The sequence below is a fragment of the Coregonus clupeaformis genome, chromosome 24 (assembly GCF_020615455.1).
Source record: "Coregonus clupeaformis isolate EN_2021a chromosome 24, ASM2061545v1, whole genome shotgun sequence".
NCBI lineage: Eukaryota > Metazoa > Chordata > Actinopteri > Salmoniformes > Salmonidae > Coregonus > Coregonus clupeaformis.
In genome coordinates, this window is record NC_059215.1 from 8,410,585 (window position 1) to 8,428,113 (window position 17,529).

The 17,529-nt window shown below is 42.9% G+C and overlaps 2 protein-coding genes across 4 annotated transcripts; one reads left to right on the forward strand and one right to left on the reverse strand.

Moving 5' to 3' along the window:
• Positions 1 to 912: 912 nt before the first annotated feature.
• Positions 913 to 5,224, forward strand: LOC121538475 (diphosphoinositol polyphosphate phosphohydrolase 1-like). 3 transcript variants are annotated; one of them, XM_041846517.2, is made up of 5 exons: positions 913 to 1,330; positions 2,630 to 2,728; positions 3,582 to 3,626; positions 3,754 to 3,853; positions 4,073 to 5,224. In XM_041846517.2, the coding sequence occupies exons 1-5, from the start codon at positions 1,232 to 1,234 to the stop codon at positions 4,270 to 4,272; spliced, it is 543 nt and encodes a 180-aa protein (XP_041702451.1). In that variant the 5' UTR covers positions 913 to 1,231; the 3' UTR covers positions 4,273 to 5,224. The 3 variants fall into 3 exon arrangements, with proteins under 3 accessions (XP_041702451.1, XP_041702450.1, XP_041702452.1); XM_041846516.2 differs by having other exon boundaries at positions 920 to 1,330; positions 2,630 to 2,740; XM_041846518.2 differs by having other exon boundaries at positions 928 to 1,330; positions 2,630 to 2,740; positions 3,754 to 3,838.
• A 2,322-nt stretch (positions 5,225 to 7,546) lies between these two features.
• LOC121538477 (40S ribosomal protein S10) lies at positions 7,547 to 12,162 on the reverse strand. The gene is made up of 6 exons (XM_041846519.1): positions 12,055 to 12,162; positions 9,455 to 9,604; positions 9,120 to 9,294; positions 7,983 to 8,069; positions 7,752 to 7,807; positions 7,547 to 7,638 (listed from the first exon to the last, which is right to left on the reverse strand). The coding sequence occupies exons 2-6, from the start codon at positions 9,602 to 9,604 to the stop codon at positions 7,591 to 7,593; spliced, it is 516 nt and encodes a 171-aa protein (XP_041702453.1). The 5' UTR covers positions 12,055 to 12,162; the 3' UTR covers positions 7,547 to 7,590.
• Between the last annotated feature and the right edge of the window lie 5,367 nt (positions 12,163 to 17,529).

The window sequence follows — 17,529 nt, forward strand, 5'->3', positions numbered from 1 at the left end:
TCATTGTAATGGCTGGAATGGAATTTTGGAACGGAGTCAAACGTGGTTTCCGTATGTTTGATGTGTTTTTTTTATTTTTTATTTTTTTTATTTAACCTTTATTTAACCAGGTAAGCCAGTTGAGAACAAGTTCTCATTTACAACTGCGACCTGGCCAAGATAAAGCAAAGCAGTACGACAAAAACAACAACAACACAGAGTTACATATGGAATAAACAAAACGTACAGTCAATAACACAATAGAAAATAGAAAATCTATATACAGTGTGTGCAAATGTAGTAAGTTATGGAGGTAAGGCAATAAATAGGCCATAGTGCAAAATAATTACAATTTAGTATTAATACTGGAGTGATAGATGTGCAGAATATGATGTGCAAATAGAGATACTGGGGTGCAAATTATAAATAACAATGTAAATAACAATATGGGGATGAGGTAGTTGGGTGGGCTAATTACAGATGGGCTGTGTACAGGTACAGTGATCGGTAAACTGCTCTGACAACTGATGCTTGATACGTTCCATTGATTCCATTCCAGCCAATACAATGAGCCCTTCTTCTTATTACTCCTCCCACCAGCCTCCTCTGGTTTATACCTAAAGGTTTATTTATATTATTTGAGGATGAGGGTTGGAAAAGGATCATTGCCATATTCTTTGTTACAAAACCCTATTTTAATTTTTTTCTATAGCCTTAATCATATATTTGTTAATGAAAAATAAACATTAAATGCAAATTTTCATGCCAAATTCAAGGTTGATAAATCCCAACGTTGGCGTGGTTTTCAACGTACAGAACAATCAAATCTGTGCATAAAATAATTGTATAAACGAGGCACCTAGGTGCGCACTGAGTAGGCGGATGATGGAGAGGGGATAGGGGGAAACCGGGTGTGGCTGTTGGACTCAGAATATAATACAAACCAGGTAAAACTAGACCAACCAGAAACATCACAACTGCGCTTATAGTGTACTCTTATTCTCAAAGATTGAAACGTGAATACCGATATGTGTAGCCTAGGCTACGTTTGACTATTCTATCTCCGGTGGTGCGTAATTTACGCAGCTTTTTAATAATGGCGTCTGTACAAGAGATGCGGCCAGGTCTTCAAAAATGAAGCGGAGAAGAAGTCTATTCTAGAAATTTCGAGACTTATACAAGGTTTCACTAAGTGGGCTGTGAACGTCTTCCAGCGATTTTTGTTTACTTTTTTCGTTTTTGAGACCCCGAAATGATGAAGATCAAATCGAATCAAACGCGGACATATGACGGGGATGGCTACAAGAAGCGCGCCGCCTGTCTGTGCTTCAGAAACGAGAGTGAGGAGGAGGTAAGTCCGAGGCTATAGTGGTGTGGTGGAACGGGCCTTGTGAATAAACAGTTTGCCACGTTGCCAGCAGGTAGTGATTCCGAATGAAGAGAAGAGGGCGAGTTGTTTACGAAAGGCATATATTTGGTGGCGAGGCCTAAATTGAATTGATGGCAACAACATCACCGGCGGTTGCCATGTTTTTGTGTGATACAATTCTCAAACTGACATTAACCGTAGACGCCTAGACTAAATATAATATAATAACTTTATTTCCCCAGTGTTGTCAGTGAGCTTTTTATGCAATGCAGTGTCTGTTAGTTTTGGGCCATTGCAACAAATTATGCAATGTGTGCATATCATCAAAAGAGTTGGCCAACAAAAAATGTAAGGCATGGAGCAAATGCATCCATGACATACCTCATGCAAATAGAGTACCACAGTATGAGTCATAATACCCTTAACCTAGCGGTCAAACAAGGAAATGGTTCCAATCGTTTTTCCACCATTCATTTTTCCCATATGGGATTTTAGAAACACTGAAAATAAGGGCTGTGTTTCGTGTAGGCTTACCCTGGCGTGACGTTTTGATGATAACCATGTAAATCTCTCGGACAAAGTTACTTTTATCAATATATTCGCCTGTATTTACCCCCCCCCCTCCCCCCCCAAATGAAACGCTAATTAGCTGCTAATGTGTTATCATAAAGAACTACAAATGCCATGATGACCTGGACGAGACTGCCGAATGGAGGCAAAGGTAAGAATATCTGGATTAACTATCTGTTTGCTAAATGTAGTAATTCATAAATTGGATACATTTCATTCAATTGACAATTCTGTGAACCGTCTTGTGCAAGTTTTAAATTGACACAATACCTGTTAGCAAAGGTGGCAGCTAGAGATGACTTGCAGGGATTTGTAGTCTTGCATGATGTCTACTTTGATGCTAGTTAGCATTTTCGAATCTGAGAGTAAATGGAGCCGAATATATTGATAAAAGTCACCTTGTTTGAGAGAGATTTACCTGGTTATCAAAACGTCATGCCAGGGTAAGCCTACATGAAACACAGCCCTTATGTTAAGTGTTTCTAAAATTCCCTATGGGAAAATTAATGGTGGAAAAATGATTGGAGCCACTTTTGACCGCTAGGTTTTTTGTGGGTATTATGACACCTCCACTGTGGGGCTCTATAGCGCTTGATTTATGTTATATGCCTATATTAGTGCTCAAGTAATGGTATTCAATTAGAGCAACACAATCTTGTGAAGGTATGGGCATATTATTTTAATTAATTGAAATAACTGTCAACCCTACAGGTGTTGTTGGTGAGTAGTATCCGTCATCCAGGCAAGTGGATCGTCCCTGGTGGAGGGATGGAGCCGGAGGAAGAGCCCAACGTTGCTGCTGTTCGAGAGGTGTGTGAAGAGGTAGGCTAAATTACTTGTCAACTTGACTTGTGCATTCAGAGTTTTTATTATGCAAGGAGCTTATGGGAAGTATAATTTCACTTCTGCACAGGTGGCCTTTAAATGGTTTGGCATATGCTTATTAATCTGATCCGATTTCCCCAAAAATCCTGTCCCTGAGCATCATTTTCTAGAAGGGTTACGCTCATACTAAAGTGTTGCCTGAAGCTCTTAAGGAGGGTATATAATGTATTTGACTTCTCCCTAACTGAAGTTAGCGTTTTCTCTTAAACAAATGGGATCTTCCAGTCATTTAAGTTTATTGCATTTCCATTAAATGTATTCAGCCTCTTTTGGGAGTTCCTTGTGATTGATGTTGAGCTCATTGTCAGTGAAACACAATCTGATGTATTGTTGTCTTTGCCAAATGTGCTTGCGGGATTTGGGGGTTTAGTTGATGTACCAGGTTTATACCAGTTACCTTAGCAGCCCTTATTTCAACCTTGAAAAAGCTATGCGTTCTTTGAGTAGATGTTCCTCTATAGAAGCTATGGACTAAATGGGGATGGAGGAGCCTCTTGATTGAGAGTCCATGTTTATAAATAGAGTAAAACTGTAACCTGAAGAAGAAAGTACTACGATGACGCCATGTTAATAGGAGCTGATCCCTCCCTCTCCATGACCATACACAACCATGGCCTCCCCCCGCCCCGTGACTGAAAATGGCATGAATTCTCAGAACCCCCAGGTCTCATCGGGTGAAAATGCAAAAACATTATCACAAGTGTCCTGCTTTTACTAAGAATAATTATTAAAAGTTTTATCTGCTGTTTCATTTCCACTGGCCATGTTGTCTTTCCAGGCTGGTGTCAAGGGGACATTGGGGCGTCTACTAGGAATTTTCGAGGTGAGCTGAAAAAGTAGTTGTGTTGGTTGTCTTTAAACTTGGGGTGGGAGGAACTGCTAATTTATTTCAACTTCTTTGCCTCCTAACCTTGAGCACTGAGAATTTTTCTCGATTTACTCCTACTCAGAACACAGACAGGAAGCACAGAACATATGTCTATGTCCTCATCGTTACAGAGATGTTGGAAGACTGGGAGGACTCTGTGAATATCGGTATGTTAAATATTGGTACGTTAATTCTAGTTTTTGTGGTGGTTGTGGAAGCTGTGATGACTGGACAATCAATTTTGTTATCAAATTGATTCATCGACATATGGATTGGCCAGCTGATCCTCTGAACCAGTATATCCTATAGTCATGTTTCATTTCTGAGAATCTAGACTAAATCTGCTTTTTTTTGTGGCCCCCTTCCTGACTCCCCTTTGCTCTTTATCCCTGTGTTGACAGGAAGAAAAAGGGAATGGTTTAATACAGAGGATGCCAGAAGAGTGCTGCAGTGCCACAAGCCTGTGCAGGCCTCGTACTTTGAGGCCCTACAACATGGCAGCCTGAGCAGCAACGGGACACCCCTGGTGACCACGAGAGGGGGAGAAGAGCGCTCCCCTACCTACAATATCAACCAGAGCTCCAGATCGAGTATAAGATAACTGAAACTCCTGGAGACTTCTCCACATCTTTTACCTGCTTCTTTTTCTTATTAATCCTGCTCCTACTACAACTTTTTTTTACCTTCAAAATATCAACAGAAATGTTTGCCTTGCCAGCCTTCTAGTGCCAGAGTGGAGGTACAGACTTGACAAGTGTTGGGCGAAGAAGATATAACACTTTGTAATTTGAATGTTTTTTTTGTTGCTTTTTACTAATAATTGCATGAGATATTTCCAAACTCGTCCTCCTTTACCTCGGTTCCTCTCTGTCATAAATATGAGGTTTGTTGAATGCAACTTTCTGCTGTGGTGATGTAAAGTATTGGTATTGAATGTGTTTACAGAAGAAGACAGGCTTAAGGGTCTTGTTTTGCTAACACTTTACTTGAAGTTGCCACACCCCTTTATATGGCATTCATAAGAATGACATAACCTCCCACCATGTACCGTGACAGATCATTAGTGTAATACATACTCCCAACTGTGTTAAGAGTTGTAAAGTATGACAGTATTTCAGTATGACATTTTCTATTGTTGGTTTTCTTTTCATATATTTCCTAATCCCCTAAGAATGCATTGCTTTAGTTAGATGGGCTTGTGGGAAAGTTTCCTATTTTGCATGTGTGGTAAAGCTACATGGGTGTGTCTTGTGTGATGCAATCTGTAGGAATGGAATTATCTGGTACAAACAGTCTCCCATTTGTATTACATTGTGAAGGTAGCACAAGCTTTGTTGTTTTGAGAGAGAAGCTTTGATAAGGGGCTGACAAAAACTACTCCCACAGTAGCTTGGGCCTTTTATCACAATGGGGCACATCTAACCAGAACATTGAAATGTAAGTCATCTGCTGTCTCACATCTTGTCAGTCTATTTCAGACTATGAAGATGTTTTATAATTCAATGACCGGAAAGACAGAGAATTGTGCATGTTATCTGATCCTCAGGGGAAAGGAACAAGAACCCAGACTAGTCTTTTGAGTCTTAATGAATCAGGTTGTGTATCAGGAGGGGGGGAGTAATGTCATTAGGTGTTGTTTTATTGTGCTTTAATAGTAAGGCTAATTTTAAAATGGCACTAGGAAGATTATGCCACTCTGGACCCCACTCAAATTGATGTTATGGTTTCCACTTTATTCAATAATCTTATATCCATTTACTTTGTTAATATTCATATTTATTTTCTTACGTTATCATGGTGATTGACTGCAGATTATGGACATTTATCAGTCTGTACTAATAACCTTCTGGTGTGTGTATTGTGTAAATTGAGGACTGATTGGTGTGTGTATTTGCGTGTGTGACTATGGCTGCATTTAGACAGGCAGCCCAATTCTGATATTTTTTTCTCCACAAATTGGTCTTTTGACCAATCACAGATCTTTTTCAGAGCTGATATGATTGGTCAAAAGACCAATTAGTGGAAAAAATATCTGAATTGGCCTGCCTGTCTAAACGCAGCCTGTGTGTGATGCAGGAAGAGAGGTTGCACAACCGGAGATGCAACGCCAAGATAAATCACCTGCACGTTGGTGAGGACATTTACACTTGTGATTTCATCAATTCTGAATTGTATTCCTAACAAATGTTTACACTGTGATGTTCTGCATTGTCCCTTAAATTAACACTGGACTTGTTTTTTGTCAGCGAGGTTTTTGTTAGTTTTTTCTTTTCTTTTCTTGAAAAATACTTTAACAGGTCTTAATATATTATGTCTTCTTTTGGTATGTTAATTGGTTGTTCAAATTAATCATTTAAATGGCATTCATCTGATGAATGGACGGATGCTGAGTCTCAGAACCATAGTGATTCTGGCCCTGTCAGGACTTGGGAACAAATAACTGAGATTGGTAGATATGTTAATGAGCTATAGTCTGTCAATGCAGAGAGCAAACTCCTACTGACCCTGGAGTTTGGTACTGTTGTTTGCTTGTCTCCCTGGCCCACAAATGAATGTGTAGATTCTTCTTCGCTCACACTTGTCATCTTGTAGTTGCTAGCTGGTTTTGATGTTGCAGCACTTGCACCAAAAACTCCTGAGACTTCTGCTAAACAGCTCAAAACCCTGATGGGGTAGGTATGTGCGTATTTCAATAATGATGTTTTAGACCTTTTTTTTTTTTCAGGCCCCCCAAAAACAAACAATGTAAGATGTCTTGTTGTCCATGGTGTGAGAAACTGACTGGCTCCGGCAGAACAGCTTGTGCCACTGAGCATTTAGGCAAGTATGTGGGCACAAAGAATTAGGATATTCTATTCTTGCTGAGCTGGATTGGTCCAAATTTACACATTGACCCAACTGATCTGGCACAGATTTCAGTTAGTTTTCAGCCTCCCTCTGTTCATCTTTGAACTGTCTCTTGCCAATGTTTAAGTTTTATACAGACTCTTAACCTTTATGGCCCTAGCCCTGTGGTATCTTGGGCCCTCGGTTGGCTAGTTTTGCTTAGATGCATTTCATTTAGTTGGTTATGCAACATTTATGTATTAGTAACTGCCTATCATGGAGTTTTGGTTCCTTTCCTCTTTAACATTGACCCTGAACATAAGAATGTGATGTTTGCATGTGAACTGCATTTTAATTTCTTTTGACTACTTGCCTATGTCACATGTAAAAATAGAAATGGTTAGGCCTACTCATGGTAGACCTAACAGTCATACAATATTGCACCAGGACGTAATGACTGTTATAAGTACATACATGGCCAGTAGGAATTTCATTATTTTCCTCAGTATGCCCATGTTTTTGTCTGAGGCCCGTCATGAGGTTGTGCCATCTAGTGGCTGTGGGTCATCTAACCAGGTGATGGCAGTTATCGCAGTTTCCCATTATTGATTACTTCAGTTTACTGGTAAGGTTAAGGGTTTTAACAGGATAAAGCAAATCAAATGAGGAAATATTTCTTGAAGGCTGGTGTTTAAAAATTGTTAGTCGTTACGTGCAATGGTCCAATCGGGCAAATCAGACAGGCATTTGTTCCTTGTTCAATTGGCCTTGCAATTATATGGCTAAACATCTCCATGTTGTCAACTCACATCAGATTTCTTAAATGGGTACAAAGTGTAAGACTGAATGTGAAATTAATTGTGCCAATTAATAAAACACCAGTATTTCAGTGTTCTTTGGGTTTCTTTCAGCTTATGGAGCAATTTGTTCTTCGTTAACTTACCTAGATTGAAAATAAAAGCTTAGTCATTACCACCTACAAATTCAAGTGTATACATCTTATAATGATCACTGACATCCCGTGCAATTAAATTCATAACACATTGCGATTACACCAATCACCTTTTATTATACTGTACAAGAACAGTCTGCTTTACTCCTGTGGTGGTTGCTGTCCTCTGCCACGTCCAAAACCACCTCTCTGCAACACACAATACAAGTTGGTATGTTTTCGGTCCTTGAAGATCACAATTGGCCTACAATATAGCATGGCACCCATCCTTGATTCAAATGCTTGGGAAAGTGTTTACTTACGAATTGGAATTCAGTAGCTGCACCAGCACCTGCTTCAGCCTTCTTGTCTGCACCAGCTAAAAGGACAAAGTATGATCATCAAACAAGTAGAGATTTAGGTAATTTTCATTCAGTTTACCATGTGCTGCATCATAGGTCAGCCACCGTGGCAAAGCAAATATTGGTATTGGCCCAGTGTTTCCATATTGGTGCATGCTTATCGAACATAAAACAGGTGATTTGGGTACTTACGTGGTGCAACAGAACGTCTGTAGTTGTCTCGGTCTCCTCCTTCACGGTTAAACCTGGTTGGCCTCTCGCCTCTCTCACCCTCCATACCTGAAACAGGAGGATGTTTTACACCACTCATCTCATCTGCATACAACTGGCATAACACCTGCAATGTTCACCACACTATACATCCATGAAGGAAACCTGCTGCCTAAGTATAGGAATCAGTCAAACTGGAATTACTGATTGGAAGTGCATTACAAAAATCACAGAAATAATGAATAGAGCTGACATGATACCCAATTCTACATGACAATCATATCTGTTTTACATAGTTACATTTGAACAGTGCACCCTCCTGAACAGGACCCAGGTGAAACATATGGGCCTTTTCGCAATTGGATTTCCTGAACTCCTGTCCTCTCTAGCATCCTTTTGAAAAAGGTCAAAGGTAATCGAGGAGTGGCGGAGAGGGAAAGTGGACGAAAATGCGCTTGTATGAAATGAGACTCCTCCAATCACGCGTCGTCAGGCAAATGACGTTTACAGGTTGGAACCCCAAAATAAATGTATAAAGTGATTAAATTATTTGGCTAGTTATGCAATGCATTTTATAGATGAAAGGATAAGTAGCATATTGTTTTTAAATGTTTGCATGCTTTAATCCTTCAAGAAAACAATAGCAGATTCAAAGGGGGTGTGGCAGATTTGAAAACTCTTCCACAAAGGACTCCGGTAGGATACACTTGTGCTTCCTCGCCAAAAGGAGGCTATCGAGGAGGGGAGAACAGTCTTCCGTTTGCCTAATAACGAATTGACACTTGCCGCATTCAAAACTGGGAACTCGGAAATCTCCAACTTTCAACTTCAGTGCGTTCAAAACAATTGGGAACGCAGGAAAAAAAAAAAAAGAGCTCCGACTGGGAAAAATCATTTTGAACCATCATCCAACTCAGGCCTCTTTCTAGAGCTCCGTCTTTCCGACCTGAAGATCACTGACGTCATGATTTTACTTCGTATTTTTCAGAGTTCCCAGTTGTTTTGAACGGGGCAACTCTCCTCGACCACTTATCGGTTTCCGGGTCACGGGGGAGAGAGGGCGGAGGACAGACTTTTTCTACAAATGAGAAAAGGCCACAGTCATGATATGCAGCCTACCTTTAGGCCTGGGCCGGGCGGTCTCAGGGCGCATCTGGCGACGCAGAGTGGCAGGAACAATCTCTGGGGGCAGATGCAGGAAGTCCCTCAGGTACTGGATGCCCTCATTGGTCAGGTACCAGTAGAAGTGGCGCCAGGCAAACTGCTCCTTCACATACCCAGTTGACTTCAGAGACTGCAGAGGGAGGGTCACAGTCAGTTGAGGACATTTTGCCAACAAACCAGTAAAAAGTTTTACAGCTACAATACTGGGTGTCAAAGAAAAATGTCCCCTTAGGGACAATAAAGTTGATCCTATCCTGGTTTCATTCTCAATCATGTGTACAAAATCTAACCTGCATGGCCTTCATAACGTGAAGGTTGGGCACATTCTTATCGGCCAGTTCCGGGTGCTTAGCCAGATGCACATCCTTTTTTGCCACCATCACTCCCTCCTTGAAGAGGAGCTCGTAGATGGCTATACGATTTTTCTTGGGCATCAGCATCTGGAGGGGCGGAGAAAAACATTGCTGTCAGCTGTTTAACACACAACACTCAAGTTAACGTTACATGCAAGTAAGGTCAACATGCATCAGCTGTGCCGTTGAGACTTCCTCCATGGCGTGTAATATAATGGTCTACAGCAGCTAAAGACACTTGGAACGCTGGCTACCTCAACTGACTTGACCCACAGCATGACTCAAATAAATGTCTGATTCTGGGTGTGTATACGGAAATTCAAGACTTGTAGTTAGCTAGCTGACTAAACTACATGGTGTAGGAAGTTTCTGATGACTCCAACAGACTGGAGCAGAGAACAGGCTTTGTGTAATCGATTTGCCTGATGTCAATCCTTCCAATTGTTTTTATTATGAAACACCTACCATGTGCCCATGCAACCTCTCCCTCAACGTGACCAAGACAAAGGAGATGATTGTGGACTACAGGAAAAAAAAGAGGACTGAGCACGCCCCCATTCTCATCGATGGGGCTGTAGTGGAACAGGTTGAGAGCTTCAAGTTCCTTGGTGTCCACATCACCAACGAACTATCATGGTCCAAACACACCAAGACAGTCGTGAAGAGGGCACGACAAAGCCTATTCCCCCTCAGGAGACTGAAAAGATTTGGCATGGGTCCTCAGATCCTCAAAAAATTCTACAGCTGCACCATCGAGAGCATCCTGACTGGTTGCATCACCGCCTGGTATGGCAACTGCTTGGCCTCCGACCGCAAGGCACTACAGAGAGTAGTGCGTACGGCCCAGTACATCACTGGGGCCAAGCTTCCTGCCATCCAGGACCTCTATACCAGGCGGTGTCAGAGGAAGGCCCTCAAAATTGTCAAAGACTCCAGCCACCCTAGTCATAGACTGTTCTCTCTGCTACCGCACGGCAAGCGGTACCGGAGTGCCAAGTCTAGGTCCAAAAGACTTCTCAACAGCTTCTACCCCCAAGCCATAAGACTCCTGAACAGCTAATCATGGCTACCCAGACTATTTGCACTGCCCCCCCCACCCCATCATTTTTACGCTGCTGCTACTCTGTTAATTATTTATGCATAGTCACTTTAACTCTACCCACATGTACATATTACTTCAACTACCTCAACTAGCCAGTGCCCCCGCACATTGACTCTGCACCGGTACCACCCTGTATATATAGCCTCCCTACTGTTATTTTATTTTACTTCTGCTCTTTTTTTTCTCAACACTTTTTTTGTTGTTGTTTTATTTTTACTTTTTTTGTTAAAAATAAATGCACTGTTGGTTAAGGGCTGTAAGTAAGCATTTCACTGTAATGTCTGCACCTGTTGTATTCAGCGCATGTGACCAATAAAATTTGATTTGATTTTGATTTGATGTTTGTCTTCTGTAGTTGCTTGCTGAAATCCATACTTTTTCAATAAATAATCAAATACAAGTGACTGTTTGCTCATTGCTGTTGCACGCAGATACCAATTGTGGGTTCGATCCCCGGGACCACCCATACACAAAAAATGTATGCACGCATGACTGTAAGTCGCTTTGGATAAAAGCGTCTGCTAAATGGCATATTATTATATTATAATTGAATCTCAACAAGGACACAGTCTATTGTAGTTCATTAACGTTTATTTAAAAATAATGGATTTCAGCTAATAAAAGGCACGCAACTACAGACAACAAACATCTGTACAAGGTTTCATAAGGGTTTCATAATTATTTTTTAAAGTATTGACTTTGGGCGAATCATGTAGTCAGAGAAGATTCCACAAAGCCTGGTCTCTGCGCCACTCCGTTGGTGGAGTCATCGGGAACTTCCTTCTTCACCATGGAGTGGAGTTTAGGTCGATAGTAGTTAGCTAGATAACTTTACTTAGCAAGCTAGCTAACACTAACTAGCCGGCAGCAAACAGTTCTAGCTGGGGACAGTTAGCCTAAAATTGACTATATAGAAGACATTAACCATATATGGTAGAAAGGTTGAACACTTGTCAGTGTCTCTTAATCATGGCAAGTATGCCTAGTTAGCTAACTGGTAGTTACAGCTAGCTAGTTAACGTTACTTGCTTTGCTAACGTTACCCAGCTAGCTACTTAATGCCTGGGTCCCACGATAACAATGTTTTAAACATCAGACACAACGTATAAGGCATACACCGGGAAATAGCCGATAACGTTACAATTAACTAGCTATAACGCCACCAAGGCTATGCTAAATGCTAGTATTGTATCAGTGGCGAAGAATACAGGGCACGACAACTAGCTAGCAGCCACCATAGTTATAAGTAGTGCAGCTAACGCGTTAGCATTCGTAGAAACAGTCATTTAGGGTTTAAAAAAAATTACATTCAAGCGTAAATAGATGTTAAACTATTTCAAGAAGCACAATTCAGACACCACTTTCAGTTATGACAACGCCATGTCTCATGATGTTTGGGATCATACAGGATAATCAAAGTAAGCTGCTTTTGTACCTTGAATGCGTGTTTTGAGACCGGAGCCGGAGAGACCGACGCATGCGTATTGATATGGTTTTATGCAGCACAGCCGTGAAAAACTGTCAAAGCATTATTCAACATTAATATGTTTTTGTGCAGGTGTGCGTATGCCATTTGGTTTGAGTGTTATGGTTGTCTATATTTTACATTATTTTTCAGCCAGGTCCAGGGCAGGGAGGGAGCGAGGGATACTGAGGGCTGTGGTGACGTCACATCAGCAGCACTCATGATGATTAAGCTACAATTCATAGGAAATTCATTATGAAATGTACTTTATGATATTCGCAAAAATCGTAATGCTTGTTGTGAGTGGACAAAACCGAAATACCAGCCTGGTCAGCTTTTCCCAAGGCAATGATAGGCTATGGCTTTATTGCAGACTGGCATCATCAGCCTAAAAGAGAAGATGGTCCCATCCTTATAAGCCCCACCCCGGCCCTTAGTGCCTTCAGACAGTGTTTACACCCCTTGATTTTTTCCATATTTTGTTGTTTTACAAAGAGGGATTAAAATTGATTTAATTGTCTTTTTTTTTGTCAATGATCTACACAAAATACTCTGTAATGTCAAAGTGGAAGAAATTCTAAGATTTGTAAAAAAAATAAAAATAAATTGTAACAAAAAAAAAAAAGAACAATAAAACACATTGTCTTGATTAGATGAGTACTCAACCCCATGAGTGAATACCAGTGGTGGAAAAAGTACCCAATTGTAAAGATACCTTAATAGAAAATGACTCAAGTAAAAGTGAAAGTCACCCAGTAAAATACTACTTGGTCTTAAATATAGTTAAGTATCAAAAGTAAATGTAATTGCTAAAATATACTTAAGTATCAAAAGTAAAAATATAAATAATTTTTAAGTCCTTATATTAAGCAAACCTGTCACGAATTCAGCCGAGGCTGCCCCTCCTTGCTCGGGCAGGTTTCGGCGTTCGTCGTCATCGGCTTACTAGCCACTACCGCTCCATTCATCATCACTCCATTTGTCTTGTCTTGTCTTGTCAATCACACACACCTGGTACTCATTCCCTCATTAGTCTGTGTATAAGTGTTCCCTCTGCCCCCTTGTCCTTTGTGAGTGATTGTTTGTTGTGAGAGTGAGTAGTTCGGTTGAGCTACTCTTTACTTGTATGCAGCCAAGGTTGATTTTCCCTTGTCCTAGTTTCGTTCTGTCGCTATATGCGCTACATTATTTTACACTGAATAAACTCTTGATTTCGGTGTTTTACCTCCTGCACCTGACTCCGTCATTCACACCTCATCACGTCATTCACACCTCTTCCTCGGATACCGCATTTCTACCACAGGTGTGGAGATGGAGGGCGACCGCATTGCAGCCGTGCGTAGTTGGCCGACTCCAACCACGGTAAAGGAGGTGCAGCGCTTCCTTGGCTTCGCCAACTATTATCGAAGGTTTATCCGGGGCTTTGGCAAGGTCGCAGCTCCCATTACATCTCTGTTGAAGGTTGGGCCGTCCCGGCTCCGCTGGTCTGTTGAGGCTGACAGGGCCTTCAGTAACCTGAGGGAACTGTTCACCTCGGCCCCGGTACTGGCCCACCCCGATCCATCACTACCATTCGTAGTGGAGGTGGATGCATCCGAGGTTGGGATGGGAGCAGTCCTGTCTCAACGCTCGGGCACGCCACCCAAGCTCCGCCCCGTGCGTTCTTCTCAAAGAAGCTCAGCCCGGCGGAGCAGAACTACGACGTTGGTGATCGGGAGCTGTTGGCTGTTGTCCAAGCTCTGACAGTGTGGAGACATTGGCTCGAGGGGGCAAAACACCCATTCCTCGTCTGGACGGACCACCGTAACCTGGAGGACACCTGTATTCATCCTGGAGGACATCCGGGCAGCGAGGAGGCTGAACCCTCGCCAGGCCAGGTGGGCCCTATTCTTCACCCGGTTTGATTTCACACTGTCATACATTCCGGGTACGAAGAACGTGAAGGCAGACGCACTGACCCGGCTGTATGATACAGAGGAGAGGTCCAGAGACAATACCCCCATACTGCCAGACTCCTGCATTGTGGCGCCGGTAGTATGGGCGATGGACGCGGATATAGCGCAGGCATTACGCACAGATCCATCTCCACCGCAGTGTCCAGCTGGGCTGCAGTACGTGCCTGCGCTTATCTGTGATCGTCTGATCTACTGGGCACACACGTCACCCTCCTCTGGTCACCCAGGTATCAGTCGTACAGTGCGCTGCCTGACCGAAAAGTACTGGTGGCCTACCTTGGCTAAGGACGTGAGGCTGTATGTTTCCTCCTGCTCAGTGTGCGCCCAGAGTAAGGCACCCAGGCACCTCCCAGCGGGTAAGTTAAAACCTTTACCAGTTCCACAACGACCATGGTCTCATTTGAGTGTTGATTTTTTAAAAACTGATCTGCCTCTCTCTCAAGGGAACACCACCATACTGGTCGTTGTGGACCGCTTTTCGAAGGCCTGCCGCCTCCTTCCTCTGACCGGTCTCCCCACAGCTCTGCAAACTGCGGAGGCCCGGTATACACACGTCTTCCGGCACTACGGGGTACCAGAGGATATAGTGTCTGACCGAGGTCCCCAGTTCACGTCAAAAGTCTGGAAGGCGTTCATGGAACATCTGGGAGTCTCAGTCAGCCTGACCTCTGGGTTCCACCCTGAGAGTAATGGGCAGGTGGAACAGGTTAATCAGGATGTGGGTAGATTCCTGAGGACCTATTGCCAGGACCGGCCGGTGGAGTGGTCGGTGTTCCTGCCATGGGCAGAATATGCCCAGAACTCTCTCCGCCACTCCTCTACGAACCTAACGCCATTTCAGTGTGTTTTAGGTTATCAACCGGTTTTGGCACCAGAGCCAGACCGAAGCTTCTGCGGTGGATGACTGGTTTCGGCGCGCGGAGGAGACGTGGAACGCTGCCCATGTTCACCTCCAACGTGCCGTGCGTCGTCAGAAGGCCAACGCTGACCGTTACCGCAGTGAGGCCCCCGTCTTTGTACCGGGGGATCGGATCTGGCTCTCGACCCGGAATCTGCTGCTCTGCCTGCCCTGCCAGAAGCTGAGCCCGCGGTTTGTAGGGCCGTTCAAAGTCCTGAGGAGAATCAACAAGGTCACATATAGGTTATTACTCCCCCCTGATTACCGTATTAACCCCTCGTTTCATGTGTCTCTCCTCAGGCCGGTGGTGGCTGGTCCGCTCCAGGAGTCTGAGGTGCGGGAGGTCCCTCCACCTCCTTTGGACATCGAGGGGGCGCCGGCGTACTCTGTCCGGTCCATCCTGGATTCGAGGCTCCGGGTGGGGGGCCTTCAGTACCTCGTGGAGTGGGAAGGGTACGGTCCGGAGGAACGGTGCTGGGTCCCGGTGAGGGATATCCTCGATCCCTCTCTGCTGAGGGACTTCCATCGTCGCCATCCGACTCGCCCTGCTCCGTGTCCTCCTGGCTGTCCCCGAGGCCGGTGTCGGCGCGCTGCTGGAGCTGCGCGTCAAGGGGGGGGTACTGTCACGAATTCAGCCGAGGCTGCCCCTTCTCCTTGCTCGGGCAGGTTTCGGCGTTCGTCGTCACCGGCTTACTAGCCACTACCGCTCCATTTATCATCACTCCATTTGTCTTGTCTTGTCAATCACACACACCTGGTACTCATTCCCTCATTAGTCTGTGTATAAGTGTTCCCTCTGCCCCCTTGTCCTTTGTGAGTGATTGTTCGTTGTGAGAGTGAGTAGTTCGGTTGAGCTACTCTTTACTTGTATGCAGCCAAGGTTGATTTTCCCTTGTGCTAGTTTGTTCCCTCTGCCCCCTTGTCCTTTGTGAGTGATTGTTCGTTGTGAGAGTGAGTAGTTCGGTTGAGCTACTCTTTACTTGTATGCAGCCAAGGTTGATTTTCCCTTGTGCTAGTTTCATTCTGTCGCTATATGCGCTACATTATTGTACACTGAATAAACTCTTGATTTCGGTGTTTTACCTCCTGCGCCTGACTCCGTCTTTCACACCTCATCACAAAACCAGGTGGCACCAATTTTTTTTAGAATTATTACTTTTTTACAAACGAATAGCCAGGGGCACACTGCAACACTCAGACATAATCTACAAACGAAGGGATGACCAGGGATGTTCTCTTGATAAGTGTGTGAATTTGACCATTTTCCTATCCTGCTAAGCATTCAAAATGTAACGAGTACTTTTGGGTCTTAGGGAAAATGTACGGAGTAAAAAGTACATTATTTTCTTCAGGAATGTAGTGAAGTCGAAGTTGTAAAAAATAGAAACAGTAAAGTACAGATACCCCAAAAAACTACTTAAGTAGTACTTTAAAGTATTTTTACTTAAGTACTTTACACCACTGGCGAATACATGTTAGAACCCCTTTTGGCAGCGACTACATCTGTGAGTCTTTCTGGGTAAGTATCTAAGAGCTTTGCACACATGTATTGTACAATATTTGCACATTATTCTTTTAAAAACTCTTCAAGCTCTGTCAAGTTGGTTGTTGATAATTGCTAGACAGCCATTTTCAAGTCTTGCCATAGATTTTCAAGCCAATTTAAGTCGAAATTGTTGCTAGGCCTCTCAGGAACAGTCAATATCGTCTTGGTAAGCAATTCCAGTGTATATTTGGCCTTGAGCTTTAGGTTATTGTCTACCTGAAAGGTATATTTGTCTCCCAGTGTCTGGTGGAAAGCAGACTGAACCAGGTTTTCCTCTAGGATTTTGCCTGTGCTTAGCTCTATTCCGGTTATTTTTATCATAAACACCTTAGTCCTTTCCGATGACAAGCATAACCATAACGTGATCCAGCCACCACCGTGCTTGAAATTATGAAGAGTGGTACTCAGTGATGTGTTGTGTTGGATTTGGCCCAAAGATAACACTTTGTATTCAGGACATAAAGTTAATTTCTTAGCAATTTTTTTTGCAGTTTTATTTAGTGCCTTATTGAAAACAGGATGCATGTTTTGGAATATTTTAATTCTGTACAGGCTTCCTTCTTTTGACTCTTTAAATTAACTTAGTATTGTGGAGTGACTACAATGTTGTTGATCCATCTTCAGTTTTCTCCTATCACAGCCATTAAACTGTGTTAATGTCACCATTGGCCTCATGGTGAAATCCTTCCTCTCCAGCTACTGAGTTAGGAAGGACGCCTATATCTGTATTGATACACCATCCAAAGTGTAATTCATAACTTCACCATGCTCAAAGGGATGTTCAATGTCTGTTTATTTTTATTTTTACCCATCTACCAATAGTTACCCTTCTTTGCAAGGCATTGGCAAACCTCCCTGGTCTTTGTGATTGAATATTTGTTTGACATTTACTGCTCGACTGAGGGACCTTAAAGATAATGGTATGTGTGGGGTACAGAGATGAGGTAGTCATTAAAAAATCATGTTAAACACTATTACTGCACACAGAGTTATTCCATGCAAGTTATTATGTGACTTGTTAAGCACATTTTTACTCCTGAACTTAT